Below are 15,486 nucleotides of genomic sequence, written 5' to 3' on the forward strand. Positions count from 1 at the left end.
TCTTACTGTGTGCAGAGCACTGTAATAACTGCTTTGGAGAGTACAGTATGACAGTCACATTCCTTACCCACAGTGAGCTTACAGTCTAGAGGGAGTCAAGTATGGCAGCAGATGAGGTAGGAGATGGGTGCAGCTGTGCCCCTCAGAGGACAGCCTCGACACACATCCCTTAATGGAGGCATCATGGGGCACTCAGCTGCCTTTTTGGCCATGTTTGCGGATATTGCTTTAGCCCGGGCAGTGGCATCTTCAGAGGTGGGGTCGGGGGGTTGCTTGCTTCTGTGAGTGTTGGGAAATCATCTTTGTGCCTTGTCCATTTGTGTAAGCGGTACTGTACTGGTAAATTGTGAGCTGTCAGAGGGGATGGATCATGTCTCCCAAGGCTTTCATGCTTCTCTGGGCATTTTAGTTTGGTGGCAAGCACCTGATGGGTGCTCCACATAAAAGAGGGATTTGATTGATCAAGAGCAGGGTCAGTTTTGATGACTGATGCACTTTGTGTGAAACAGGTTCAGCACTGGTGACCATCTGATTAATTTGGAACATTCTGGCAACTTCTGCAGGTAAAGAAGGGAGAAGGGAGACTTTTCATGTTATTGCTTTTTGTTCTCTGCTTCTGCATCATCTCTGAAAATCCAGGTCTGGACTGATTTTGTTAATCTTTAACAAATAGTGCTGTTTGTTTCACAATCCCAAATCAGTATAAAGGAGGAATTGGAAAACTGAGCCAGTGAATTGAAGAGGCTTTTCTGGGATATGCTGTGAGTAGTCCGGTTGGACAGAAAAATTATGAAGTTTTTTTTTTACCTTCCTTGTAGTCTGTCTTGGTCCTGGTTTCTGTCTGTCTCTCTAGCCTCGCATGTATATTATGCTCTCTGCTCTTGACATCTTTCTCGGTTTCTAGCATCTCTCTCTTCCAAACTCAGTGCAAGTAGTAGAGGATAGGATTCTTTCATTAACCGGTTGCCTTGAGACTTCCTTGGAAGAAAACCACATCTTCAGCCTCCTCCTAACGAGTAGCATTTATAGAGTACCTAATGTGTGCGGAGCCCCAGATTGAAAGTTTCATTCTCCGTTTGCATGTTAGATGTGGGACAGACGGTACCCGGAGATCCCTGATGTGAAGGAGGGCATTACTGGCCCTTTGTGGTGGGTGGGGGCAGAAGGTGTCCCTATTTCGGGGTGGCAAGTGTCTTTTTCTATGAAGTGGAGCTCTTCTTGGAAAATAGTCGAGAGCAAACAGGCCCTTGGTGTTCTCAGAGGGTCATCACTCCTATGGGTCCCACCATTCCAAGGTAGCCCCAGCTAAATCCACATCCGGATCTCCTCTACAGTCCCCTATTCAGTGCCATCATCTAATTCTCATGTGGCCAAGGAAATAGGAGAAGAGTTTCAATGACAGGAGGGCTTATAATGTGTGACATCAGAGAGCGTTGTGAAATGTTCGGAAGGATTCTCTGACCCCCTGCACCGGAAATCTTAAGGATCAGTTCGACCAAGTGGCGGGTGGTCAGGTGACCTCCTCAGGTCCTCTGCCTCTAGCCAGGTGGAATACTCCTGTGTAATGGACTGGTCCAGGGTGGACCATTTTGTCGCCAGGGAGACTGTCTGTGGGATTCCTGCTTCGACCTGATCCTCTTTCTTTGTCAGTCAGCTGTGGGAGTGTCCTGGCTCCGGGACCCTCCAAGGTGGGGGATGCCCAGATCCCAGGACGAGTTCAAGATGGCCTGGTTTGGCCCCGGGGGATGGGGGGTTGGAGGCGTTCTATGATGGTCAGCTCCCAGCCTGGGGTTCTTCCACCATCTCTTCCCCCGGATGCAGGGGCTTGGGGCTGAACCCTTAAGATCTACTCCCAACAAAGCTACCTGAGGTTGTCTGTACAAGAGGACATGGCCCCCTCTTTCTGGTAGGGCAGTCCACCCTGGCCTTGTCCTGCCTCTGACTGTAACTTCTGTCATGTGATGGAGCCAGTGGACACCCCAGCCGGTGGAGGCGTAGGGCAGCCCAGCACCCCCTTCTTCCCAGTACCTGGATGGACATGGCAATTGGCCTCAACCCTCCACCAGTGGCTCGTTGACCCGGTGAACTCAGAACCTCAATTTCACTTGAGCTCAGTGCTGTAAATCTGAACGTCCTCTTTCCAGATGTGACCTTAAATAGATTAATCCCCTTCCCAGTGCATGCACATACCTAAGTGCGTGCGTGTACACACACACACACACACACACACACACACCCTAACCAAACAAAATTATTCATGTACCTTCCCAGGTCAGCAGATGAATTTGGTGTTCAGCCACACCAACCCTTTGATCACATGTCCTGGCCTCGGTTTTGATGAGTTTGTGGGATCAGTTTCCTCCAGTCATCAAGGCACATTTGGTGCTGCCTGGAACAGGGGGTGTCAGGTTGTCACCAGGCTGTCTTCAGTGCCCCCACCACACATCTCAGAAATGGATCTGTACCCATCCGGTCAAATGCTTTTGGCTTCAAACTGCCTGGTGAAAATGTTACAAGTGAAACTTGCAGAATTTGGGGACATTTTCTTAAATTTCCCTTCGATTGAGACTATTTCCCTGGCATCTGTGCAATGAAATGGATTTGTCGACATTATGTCCTGCAACTTTCATCAGAATTTTTAGAAATCTGCTATTACTGACTCTCTTAAGCCAGTGGGGTTTCAAAGTTTACACACAAGATTTGCTCAAGGATCAACCTGCAGGGTCATGGAGAGATGGTCCTGGGGGAGCTCTGGCATGAGGAGGGAAGTGGAATAGTTCTCCTTTCTGGACTCTCTTTCTTCCTTCCCCATATTCAAACTTTTTCAGGCCCCTGCTGTCACCTTCGGTGTAGTGATCGTCATGGGTCCTGGTGGCTGTCCCCTCCGGGGCCCTATCTGCCACTGCTTTGTGACTCAGGGCCCTTCCCTCCCCTGCTCCTCAGTCCCATTGCCACCGTCATTCTTTGTTGGAACGAATGTCCTCTTGCGTCAAAAGCAGTCAGAAAGGAAACATATTGATGAGGGAATGGTCCACACCGCTGAGGCATGCTCCTATCTCTCAGACTGTGTCGACTCCATGGTCATTTCTTGGGATCCCAGGACGATTTGGATAACACTGGAAGAGAAGCGGTGATGCGCCTGGTGTCCTGAAGGGGAAGAGGACTCAGTGCACTTTGCTCAGAAGGTTAGGAGATGCGATTCCAGAAGCTTCTCTATTGTCACTGGTGGCCTGTCTAGATGGGGACCTGTTGACTCAAAATGCAGAAGAAGCCTGGCCCCCAGTCTCTGATAGTTTGAAATGGAGAAAATACTATCTACCCTATGCCTCACCATGTGGGGCTTTGATATCCCTGCTGAATGACGACCTGTCAGTCAGATGCTTGGCATTCAATCCTTTGGTCTGGGGAGTTCAACAGAGAGAAGGGAAGAATTGTTGCAGTGCTTTGGAATTTGATAGGGGTTCCAGTCAAATTCTGTCTAGTTTGAGAAGTAGACACCGACTGCCTTTGTGGTTAAATCTGATCTGACAGCCAAAGTCTGGGCGATTTTTCTTTTAGAGGATGAAGCTTTTTGTCCAGCCTCAGGGACAATGCCTACCTCTTGCCTTTAGCCCTTTCTTGTCCTGCCTGCTATTTCCCCAAGGCTTTTCAAAACCAAAGCTGATGGAAAGTTCCCCTTTCTAGGGTAGCCTGGTCCTAACCAGCTGCCCATTTTGTGGTGGTGATGGTGGTATCTGAGCACCCCCTGGATGCAGTGCACTAAATTTGAGGCTAAACTAAGAAATGTCATGTTTCTTGCTCACAAGGGACTTGAATTCTAATTGGGGAGACATTTTAGTTATTAAAATCACTCTGAGCCCTGGAAATAGGCATAGATATATTCTGATGTTCTTGAGCCTGAGAGTCAGGTTCCTTCAATTCTGGGGGCTGGGAACAACTTGGGGAAAGTTGGTCAGAGGGAATGGGATTATTGGAAGAGCTCTGAACTTGCTTTTCTTCATGGTATTTAAGTGCTTAGTATGTGTCAAACACTCTTCTAATGCAGGGGTTACATTAAGGTCACACACAAGTTAAGGTCACAAAGCAAGCAAATCGACAGAATTGGCATTAGAACCCAGGTTCTCTGTCTCCCAGGCCCATGCTCTTTCCATTAGGCCACACTGCTTCTCTAATGCAGGGAGAGCTGTGATCTGTTGCTGTGGGGGATGGGGCTCTGGGGCTGGGGGAGGTGTGAGATGGGGGAATAAAGGCAGGAGAGCTGAGGGTAAAGTCTGTGCCCTCTTCCATAATAATAATAATAATGATACTTGTTAAGCACCTACTATGTATTATTATTATTATTATTATTATTATGGAATTTAAGAGCTTACTATGTGCCAAGCACTGTTCTAAGTGCTGGGGCATATACAAGGTAATCAGGTCATCCCACATGGGGCTCAGTCCTAATCCCCATTTTCCAGATGAGGTAACTGAGGCCCAGAGAAGTAAAGTGACTTGCCCAAGTTCACACAGCAGACAGTATGTACCAAGCACTGTTCTAAGCAGTGGGGTAGATACAAGTAAATCAGGTTGGACACAGTCCCTGTTCCACACTGGGCTCAGATTCTTAATCTCCACTTTAGAGATAAGGTAACTGAGGCCCAGAAAAATGAAGCGACTTGCCCAAGGTCACACAACAGACATGTGGTAGAAACTGGATTAGAACCCAGGACCTTTTGACTCCTAGGCCCATGCTCTAGCTACTAAGTCAGATTGCTTCCTTCTGCAACTCTGTCCCTCACTTTTTTTATGCCATGCTGCTTCTCAATCTGCCCCTTGTGCTCTTACAGGAGAAACTTCTCTTGCTCATCTCATCCGTCTGCCACCTCAGCCCTTTGCTCACACCCTCCCTGCTTAGCACCTTTTCCCCCTCCAGGGCCACCAGACCCCCCAATCTCCGTCTCAAGATCCTCCGGAGAACCGAAATTGCTCTTCTCACCACCCGGAAGACCTTCTTGAGTTAATCTTCCACTCCTGTATCGTGGCCTACCGACTCCCACCTCGGATCCAATTCCATGTGCTCATGCCAACAGTGCCAATTGTATGTCTCAGCTCTCCAGTGTTCTTCCAGGTGCTCTGGTGACACAACAAGGGTCGACCTCTCCACAGGCCCTGCACAGCCAGGACCGTCAGATGTTTTGGCCTCACTTCCGGATGGGTCTCACGGCTGTCATCTTCTGATGCGGAGGACGGATATATGGATCTGCAATAGGCCCGCGATGCATAGGATCAATTTCTTTCAATTTCCTCTCTGGAGACTCGAGCTCCCACCACAGGGACTACTTTGCCATAAGATGGAAGCCAGATGTATGTAGTTGTCCCGTGTATCAATCATTGTATTTATTGAGTGCTTACTAAGTGCAGAGCACTGTACTAAGAGTTTGGAAGCATACCATAAAACAGAATTAGCAGATCTGTTCCCACAGTGAGCTTGCAGTCTAGGGAGGGCAACAGACAGTAATATAAGTGAATAATTTATAATATGTAACATAGTTATGTACATAAATTTTGTGGGACTGAAGATGGTCTGAATATCAAATGGCCAAAGGGCACAGAAGTTGCTGGGGAGGGTGAGCTTCTCTCATAGGTGTGCTTGTAAATATAGAAGTCAACAGGGCCCACGGCTCAGACCATGCTGGTTTAATGCTGAGATTGTCAATAGTGTTTGGCACTGTTCTAACCTGTGCCCCATTATGAGTGGGTAGGGGAAACAGTCTGAAGATGAAGATAGACAAAGGTTCACTGTGAGCAGGGAATGTGTCTGATATATTGTTATACTGCATTCTCCCAAGCCCTCAACGCAGTGTTCTGCACACAGTAAGAGGTCAATGCAGTTGCCTGGCAGAGTCAGTGACTGCCTTTCAATGAAATTCCAGCTCCTCAGCCCTGAGAGGGTGGGAAACATGAGGTTCAATCGACTTCAGGAGATTGGCTGGTCCACCTCTTCCCAACTCCATGGCCCTTCTCTAATCCCACCTTCTCAGAGAGGCCTTCCCTGATTTAGGTCCTCGTTTCTCCCATTGGCCCTCCCTTCTAAGTCACTTGTGTGCTCAAGTAGTGTTGGTGGAGGGACAGGGTGAGCTGACAATCTGTTTCTTAAGCATGTCTCCCCATAGTCTCCCATTCCACCCTCGGTAATGAATTTGAACATCAGTGTGGATGGAGACAGTGAGTGCCGTTGAGCAATAACAATAACAATGGTATTTGTTATGTGCTTACTATATACCAGGTACTTTTCTAAGCACTCAGGTTGATAAAAGATAATCAAGTGGACACAGTCCCTGTCCTTTATAGGGTTCAGAGTCATAATCCCCATTTCACAGATGAGGGAACTGAGGCACAGAGAAGTTGTCACTTGCCCAAGGTCACACAGCAGACAAGTGGCAGAGCCAGGATTAGAATCCATGACCTTCCGACTAAAAGGCTCTATCCATTACACCATTCCTACTGACTCATCCATAGCATTCTTTCCCAAGCCCCTTCGTATGGTGCTCAGCTCACGGCAGGCACTCGAAAAATACCATCGATCAATCGGTGGACATTTAGCTAGGATGGAGTTCTGATTCCAGCCCCAGGACATATAACCCCCGTGTGATTTATCCTCTTGTCTCTGACAGATTGAGTTCTGACCATGATGCCTCCCTCCCTCTTCCTGCTGTTCATGCTGGCAGCAGTTCACACCACTGTCAATTGCTACCCCAAACCTAAAGGCCAGGAAGAGGGAACCGCAGCCGACTCCACCAAGAGAAATGAGACATTCTATGAGATGGCCACCACCAATGCCGACTTTGCCTTCAGCCTGTACCGGCGGTTGGTTGCGGAAACGCCGGGCAGGAACATATTCTTTTCTCCGGTGAGCATCTCCGCCTCCATGGCCGCGCTGCTCCTGGGGGCCTGGTCTGCTCCCCCGACTAGGGTCCTGGAGGGTCTCCGCTTCAACCTCAGCCGGATCTCAGAGGAGGAGATCCGCGAGGGCTTCTGGCACATCGTCCACTCGCTCCACCTGCAGAATGAGCGGTTGGAATTGAGGATGGGAAATGCCCTCTTTGTCAACGAGCAGCTGAAACCAGTCCTCAAGTCAGTCAGTGGTGCCAGGGAGGCGTTTGCACCTGAAATCTTCCCAACAGACTTCACAAATGCTTCGAAGGCGGTGAGGCAGATTGACAGTCTGGTCAGGAAGCAGACAGAGGGGAAAATCATGAACCTGGTCAGAGATCTTGCTGCAGATACTGCTGCAGTTCTGGTGAGCTATCTTGTCTTTAAAGGTAAGGATCCAGGTATGGACACCTGTTTGTAGTGGATCCTTGCGGGGTTGTCATGTACATGGCTTCACTATTGCCTTTCCTGCCCTTTTCTTTGTGATGCCTTTTATTTTTTAATGGTATTTGTTAAGCGCTTACTATGTGCCAGGCACTGTTTCTAAGCACTGGGCTAGATACAAACTAATCAGTTTGGACACAGTCCCTATCCCAGGTGGGGCTCCCAGTCTTAATCCCCATTATACCGATGAGGTAACAGGCCCAGAGAAGTGAAGCAACTTGCTCAAGGTCACACAACAGACAAGCAGCAGAGCTGGAATTAGAACCCATGCTCTGTCCAGTGGGCCGTGCTGCTTCTCCTGTTTTCGATCTCTGTTCTACAGTTGGGCGGTGCCAGCATCCATGAGGCATCCAGTATGTGCCAGACACCGGTCGATGTGAGGATTATCTGGTAGGCCACAGTTCCCGTTGGAGGAGGGGGTCATGGTCTTAGACTGGGGAGGAGTGGTGTCCTAAATCCACCTTCCAGCCAAGGTGACCAATGACAAGTGGTGGCTAGCTGGAGGTTGAGAGGCAGGGCCAAGACCAGAGTTTGGGTGCCCGAATCCTGGCCCACTACTCCCTCCCTCACTGCCGGGTCGAGATGGCCCAGCCCAGAGAAGAGAAAGGGAGCAGTGGATAGAACATGGGCGTAGTAGCCAGAAGGTGATGGATTCTAATCCCAGCTCTGCCACATTTCTGCTGCGTGACCTTGGGAAAATCACACCTCTTCTCTGTACTTGTTACCTCATCTGTAAAATGGAGATTGAAACTGGGAGCCCATGTGGGACAGGGATTGGGTCCAACCCGATTTCTTGTATCTATCCCAGCATTTAGTATAGTGCTTGGCATATAGTAAGGACCTATCAAATACTATTATTATTATTATCAATTTCCCATGGAACCGTGGAGCCAGTCAGCAGGAGAGTGGAGCTGCATGCAGGAATTGTCTATTATATTGTTATATTGTATTCTCCCAAGTACTTAGGGCAGTGCTCTGCACATAGCTCAGTAAATATCATTGTCTGATTGACTTGTCCTGCCACTCACTCTGCCACCCATGGTGCCAAAAGGAGGGTGGGATGGTGATGGTCATGCTTGGTGAAGTCACCAGGAGTGCCCACCTGTGGGCCACCCCGGAACCTCAGACGTAACTGTGATCAGCGTCTTGACTGAGCTAGAGAACAGACCAGGCAACAGCCCCATATCCCCAAGGATCTCTGGTACCAGACATGCCCGACAGTCACCACAGTGCCAGCTCTGAGGAGTGGAGTACTTATGTGGCTGTCCCATGGAGGGGTGGTCCAGGCTAGACACAGTGTGCTGACTGCTCCTGATCTTGCGGCAGCTGGGAGCAGGATCCATGGACGATCTCCAGATTTCCCTGGAACAGCCCTGCTTTAGAGTTTCTGAGGCCCAGGAGATGAGTGGCTCAGTGGAAAGAGCAAGGGCTTTGGAGTTAGAGGTCATGGGTTCAAATCCCAGCTCTGCCAACTGTCAGCTGTGTGACTTTAGGCAAGTCACTTAACTTCTCTATGTCTGTTACCTCATCTATAAAATGGGGATTAAAACTGTGAGCCCCCCATGGGACAACCTGATCACCTTGTAACCTCCCCAGTGCTTAGAACAGTGCTTTGCACAAGTAAGCGCTTAACAAATACCATTATTATTCTTATGCAGCCCAGGGCTCTCCAAAAACATTTTTTTCTCCCTCTCTTGCTTTCTGTCTATCCTGGGGAACGGGTGGCAAGGGGGAGAGAGAGAAAGAGAAACAAAAAAAATCCAATAACCTATTACTTTGATCAGTCAAGGGTATTTAAACTTCACTGACTGCAGGGACTTCAAAAAAGTGCTTACACTTCAGGGAACGTGTCTACCAATGTACTCTTCCAAGTACTTAATACACTGTTCTGTACACAATAAGGACTGAATAAACACAATTGATTAATTCATTCATCTTTGACATCTACTGTTGGTTCTCAAGCATCTCACTTGGTGCTCTGGACAATATAGCTGCCTGATAGACACTCCCCTGATGAGGGAGAGGCTTTGCTGTGCCTACTGTGAGTGCCCCTGTGGCTGCAGGGACATATAAGCCAGCTGGAGGAATTGTTAGAATCAAACTTCCCCATGGAGTGGGTTATCATCTCTCTGGACCATGGCTGCTAGGACTGACCTGGGGATCAGATCGGGTTTGCCGCACACAAGGTACAAAGGGGGACAACGAGATGCTGGGGAGAGGTCGGCCTGCTTGGGATCAGAAAGAGACTGGAGTGGCTAGTTGATGGTTCCCTGGAGGGGATGAATGGTCTGGTCAAGTCGGGGAAGGCCGTTGAATGTCTGAGTGGTCATGGGTTTTATCAGATTCCTTGTGGTTGATTGGCATGACAGATCACTGGAAGATGCTTTCCCTTCACCCATTAACATGGGGTTGGTGGCACCTGGGATACCTTGGGGTTCTGGGGAGAGATGTTCCATCACGCTTATCGTATCCCGCAGGGGACAAAAATCGACTGCTTCAAGGAGGCAGAGACGGTGTCCTTTGATGCATTTCCTCTCAGCATCTCATGGGCACAACCCCCAGAGGATGGGCTGGGAGAGGCAATGGAGCTTCATTCCCAAGGCGTTCCCCAACTTCTTCTTTCCTCATATCCTCAGCCAGGTGGGAAGAACCTTTCAATTCAATCGAGACCAGGCCCGGGGACTTCCTCTTGGGAGAGAAGAAGACTGTGGCAGTCCCGATGATGTCCCGGGAGGCAGCTTACCATCGGCTCGTTGACGAGGAGCTGGCCTGTACCGCCCTTCAGCTGGACTACAGCCAACGTGCCCTGGCACTTCTGGTTCTGCCAGAAGAGGGCCAGATGAAGCGGGTGGAGGAGGCTCTGTCACCATGGACATTGAGGAAGTGGAACAAATTACTTCGTAAAGGGTAACCGCACCCTGGAGGTGGGGCAGGGTCCTGGACTGTGGCCTAAATCAGATGCAGAAAGAAACATATCATGAAGTCCCCACTTTCCATAGCAACTGCTCCCACGTGGGGGTGGGGTTGGGGGGGAAGAGAGAGAGAGAGAGAATATGAATATGAATCCAGCCATAAAGACAAGTACTGGCCCACAGATACAGGACTAAATGGAAACCCAGGCAGTTTTTAGTTAGGGAAACAGCATGGCATAGTGGATAGAGCACTGGCTTGGGAGTCAGAAGGTCATTGGTTCTAATCCCGCCTCCACCACTCATCTGCTGTGTGATCTTGGGCAAATTGGTTCACTTCTCTGTACCTCGGTGACCTCATCTGTAAAATGGGGATTGAAACTGTGAGCCCCACATAGGACAGGGGCTGTGTCCCACTTGATATTCTTGTATCTACCCTAGTGCTTAGTATGGTGCCTGGCACATAATAAGCACTTAAATACCACTATTATAATTATAAAATCTGTGTTTCGGGAGTACATGATGTGGGTGCTGTGAGGAGATGCTGCCCAGATTATCCTTCTACAGAAATGTTCTGGGCATGTCACAACCCCTACTTAAAAATCTCCAGTGGTTGCCGATCAACCTCAGTATCAAGCAAAAACTCCTTACTATTGGCTTCATAGCTCTCCAACACCTTGCCCCCACTTACCTCACCTCCCTTCTCTCCTTCTACATCCCAGCCCACACACTCCCCTCCTCTGGGTGCTAACCTTTTCACTGTGCCTTGTTCTCGCCTGTCCCACCGTCGACCCCTGGCCCACGTCCTACCTCTGGCCTGGGACACTCTCCCTCTTCAAATCCACCAAACAATCACACTTCCCCCACTTCAAAGCCCTAGTGAAAGCTCACCTTCTCCAAGAGGCCTTCCCAGACTAAGCCCTCCCTTTTCCTCAGTTCCCCTTCCCCTCCATGTCGCCCCGACTCATTCTCTTTTCTCTACCCTCCTCCCCACCCCAGTATTTGTGTATATGTGTACATATTTATAATTTTATTTATATTGATGCCTGTTTACTTGTTTTGATGTGTATAGATCTATAATTCTATTTATATTGATGCCTGTTTACTTGTTTTGATGTCTGTCTCTTCCCTTCTACACTGTAAGCCCTCTATGAATGGGGATTGTCTCTCTTTAATGCTGAATTGTACTTTCCAAGCACTTACTGCAGTGCTCTGCACACAGTAAGCATTCAATAAATATGACTGAATGAGTGATTGAATGAATCAGATACTTGTTTCTGGAGCAGGGTAGTCAGATAGGGAGGGAGAAGTTGTACAATGGCCGCACTGGCAGTTACCAAGTCAATTTTGGTATGGAATTTTGGGGAGTTGATTGCATATTTAACAGTCAACTGGAAGGTTAGGCTGACAATTTGAATGTTTTTACAGAGGGGTGATCATCCAAAACTTCCTAAATACACTATAATGGCAGATGTGGTCAAATCCTCTGGCAGTGTCATTTGGTTGATGGTACTGGACAAGCGCAGAGCACTCAAGAGTGTGGGGCAGAAGAAAGCCGTGTAGCCCCTGCTCTCAAGGGGCTGATGCCCGACCCAAATTCTAGGGTGGCATGTGGGCACTTGGATAACCGGTCCACACGTGACTCAGGGTCTGTGAAGTGGGGTACTGTGCTGGGAAGGATCCCTTAAAAAGGGTTGTTCCCTAACCCCACCACCTTTGGTCAATCCAAAACCCCAGGAATGGATTCTCCTTTGCATTGAACTGTATTGTTCAGAGAGCCAAACGGAACATAGAAATGTGCCAGATCAGGCTAGCCTCAATTGGCCCACCCACTTTGGACGTGACTGTGTCGCTGTGACCCTAGGGGTTTGGGAGGGACCCGAGCTCCAAGAAAAGGGGTCGGGAAGGGGCACGTGATTCCTAGATTTATCCATCTGGGCCTGATGGAAACACCTCTCATGAGGGCTGAGGCTGTGTGCCACCTCGGATGGGGGAAATCACCTGTGTCTGAAAATGTTAAGATGGAAAGATGCTGTTTCCTATTTGCCAAAAGAATGATTTCTCAAAATACTCATGTTTTCCCCAGATGGGTCCATTGTGCCAACCCAGTGAGATGCTGTCATGTCATCCTGGGGAATTTCATTTCCTAAGGAGCTGATCCAGGGTCTCCCCAGAACTGACACCTGACATGTTCTCTCTTGTCTACAGGATTGTGAGAGTGTTCGTCCCCAAGTTTTCCATCTCTGCCACCTATGAGTTAGAAGACATCTTACCCAAAATGGGTTTCGGGGATGCTTTTGGTGCCAAAGCAGATTTTCCAGGAGTATCTGAGCAGTCAAACTTAAAGCTCTCAAAAGTAAGTTGTGGATTCCCAGTGATCTCTAGGTTGCAGCAGGCAACCTAGATGGCTTTGGTCCCGGAGGTTTTTAGCCACAACACAAAAGGCATCTGGACTCATGGTCTCAGGACCCTCCCTGTCCCCCTCCCCCATGCACACCCCCAATTCAACTCCACTGGGGCCCACCAGCACCTGTGTCTAACAATAGGCATATCTCTACCTTGATCTATCACAAGGCACCTTTGGGGCAAACAAATGTACAACCGACACTTTATTTTGGTTTGTTATGTGTTGTTTTTTTTTAAATAATATTTGTTAAGCACATTCTGTGACAGGCACTGTACTAAGTGCTGGGATAGACACAAGGTAATCAGGTTGGGCCCTGCCCCATGTGGGGAACACAGTCTTAATCCCCATTTTACAGATGAAATAACTGAGGCAAAGAGAAGTGAAATGAATCGCCCAAGGTAACACAGCAGACAAGTGGTGGAGCCAGGATTTGAACCCAGGTCCTTCTGACTCCCAGGTTTTTGCTCTATCCCCACTTGGCTATGCAGCTTCTACAAGGTTATGTTCCCTTTGAAATTCATTCCAAGTGCACTGTGGTTGATGGTGTGTCATCAGGCTAGATCAGATGGCCAAGAAAGGATCTCTCCCTGTGGGAAAGGTCCCCGAGAGCCAACTCTAGGATTGGGAAGCAGTCACAAATCTGGAAAACTTCTCCCCGGTTCTCATTCTCCCCAACTGTTCTCTCAAAATACGGTAGGAATACCACCCTCCAACCGACCCTGACCATTTCTGCTTGGTCGCGGAAAGCCTCCTGAACTTCTGTCAGGTTTGCCTGGAGATGGAAATGGGTCTGAGTTTGCCCATGAACTCTGCCTGAGCCATCACTCCTCAGCCAGGGCTCCTTGGCTCTTTTTTTCCCCCTAATGTTATTTGTTAAGCACTTATTATGTGCCAGGCACTGTACTAAGGGCTAGAGTAGATACAAGACAGTCTGGACCCATCCCTGTCCCACATGGGACTCACCATCATAATCTAGGCTGTGAGCTCCTTTCATTAATTCTTTCAATCATATTTATTGAGCGCTTGTTCATCCATTCATTCGATTGTATTTATTGAGCACTTACTATGTGCAGAGCACTGTACCAAGTGGTTGGGAAGTACAAATCAGCAACATATAGAGACGGTCCCTACCAAACAATGGGCTCACTGTCTAGAAGGAAGCAGCGTGGCTCAGTGGAAAGAGCACGGGCTTTGGAGTCAGGGGCTATGGGTTCAATTCCTGGCTACGCCAATTGTCATCTATGTGACTTTGGGCAAGTCACTTTACTTCTCTGTGCCTGAGTTACCTCATCTGTAAAATGGGGACTAAGACTGTAAGCCCCCCGTGGGACAACCTGATTACCTTGTAACCTCCCCAGTGCTTAGAACAGTGCTTTGCACATAGTAAGCACTTAATAAATGCCATTATTATTATTATTAGAAGGGGACTTGTGTGCAGGGCACTGTACTAAACGTTTCAAAAGTACCATACAGCAATAAAGAAGGGCAATCTCTGTCCACAATGGGCTTACAATCTAGGGTAGAGGAGAAAAAGGCATCAAAATAAGTAAACAGGCATCAGTATAAATAAATAGAATTATAGCTATATACATATATGCATAAGTGCTGTGGGGTGGGAAGAGGTGGGGAAGAGCATAGGGAGCGAGTCGAGGTGATGCGGGAGGGTGGGGGAACTGCGTGAAAAGGAATTTACGCTGGGAAGGCCTGTTGAGGGAGATGTGTCTTCAGTAAGGCTTTGAAGGGGCGAAGAGTAATTGTTCGGTGGATTTGAGGAGGGAGGGTGTTCCAGGCCAGAGGTAGGACGTGGGCCAGGGGTCGGCAGTGAGGCAAGTGAGATCGAGGCACAGTGAGAAGGTTAGTGAGCTTGTTGTGGACAGGAAATGTGTCTGATGTTATATTGTACTCTACCAAGTGCTTAGTACAATTCTTTGCACACAGTAAGTGCGCAATATGATTATTATTATTAGTAGTAGTAATAATAATTATCCCCATTTTGCAGAGCAGGTAAATGAGGCACAGAGAAGTGAAGTGACTTGCCCAAGGTCACACAGCGGACAAATGGCGGAGCTAGGATTAAAACGCAGATCCTCTAACTCCCAGGCCCATGCCCTTTCCACCAGCCCATGCTGTTCCTCGTTTTAGGAAAGCAGGGCAAGGGAATCCTCCTGGGGGCCCAGCTGCTTCTGTCCGGACAAGTGACATGCCTTTTCTGTTACAGGCACTTCATTGGGCTGTGCTAGGCTTCACTGAGAAGGGCACAGAGGCTGGGGCCACCACAGGGCCAGGCTCTGTACTCCGTTCCGACCCCATCGGGGATGTGCCCTTCGTGCGCTTTGATCGACCCTTCCTGTTGATGGTTTTGGAGAGGGACACCCGCAGCATCCTCTTCCTGGGAAAGATTATGAACCCCTCAGAGACCATCGCCCGCCTTTCATTACCACACTTGAAATAAAGACAGAGGGCATCCAGACATTATTGGTGTGGCCATCCTGGGGGGTGTCTTGGCCGGTCTAATGGAGGGGAGCTGGGTTTTGGGCCTGCAGCCACCTCGCTGGCTCCGGTAGGACTCATGATTGAGCTGCCTCTGGTGGTATCCTTGCTGCCTGGGGTCATGGTGAGTCCAGGGGACTGGGCAGCCCCTCTCTGAGATGTGGACTGAGATGTGGGAGGACTCTGTAGAGCCTCTTGTTTTAGTCTATAATTCCCTCTCCGTTGGCTGCTCCTCAGGTCCCCAGAAAATTTCAAGTGGACTAGGAGGGTGCAGTGATGGTGTGCTGGTTGCCCATGTCCTTGGGAACATTTGGTGGGGGG

General features: G+C 48.9%; 1 protein-coding gene across 2 annotated transcripts; it reads left to right on the plus strand.

Moving 5' to 3' along the window:
- Positions 1-743: 743 nt before the first annotated feature.
- LOC119932623 (thyroxine-binding globulin-like) lies at positions 744-15,145 on the plus strand. Of its 2 annotated transcripts, XM_038751926.1 has the most exons (6): positions 744-761; positions 5,149-5,346; positions 6,657-7,304; positions 9,996-10,266; positions 12,477-12,624; positions 14,894-15,145. In XM_038751926.1, the coding sequence occupies exons 3-6, from the start codon at positions 6,671-6,673 to the stop codon at positions 15,125-15,127; spliced, it is 1,287 nt and encodes a 428-aa protein (XP_038607854.1). In that variant the 5' UTR covers positions 744-761; positions 5,149-5,346; positions 6,657-6,670; the 3' UTR covers positions 15,128-15,145. The 2 variants fall into 2 exon arrangements, with proteins under 2 accessions (XP_038607854.1, XP_038607853.1); XM_038751925.1 differs by lacking the exon at positions 744-761 and having other exon boundaries at positions 4,910-5,346.
- The last annotated feature ends 341 nt before the right edge of the window (positions 15,146-15,486 follow it).

The sequence above is a fragment of the Tachyglossus aculeatus genome, chromosome 1 (assembly GCF_015852505.1).
Source record: "Tachyglossus aculeatus isolate mTacAcu1 chromosome 1, mTacAcu1.pri, whole genome shotgun sequence".
NCBI lineage: Eukaryota > Metazoa > Chordata > Mammalia > Monotremata > Tachyglossidae > Tachyglossus > Tachyglossus aculeatus.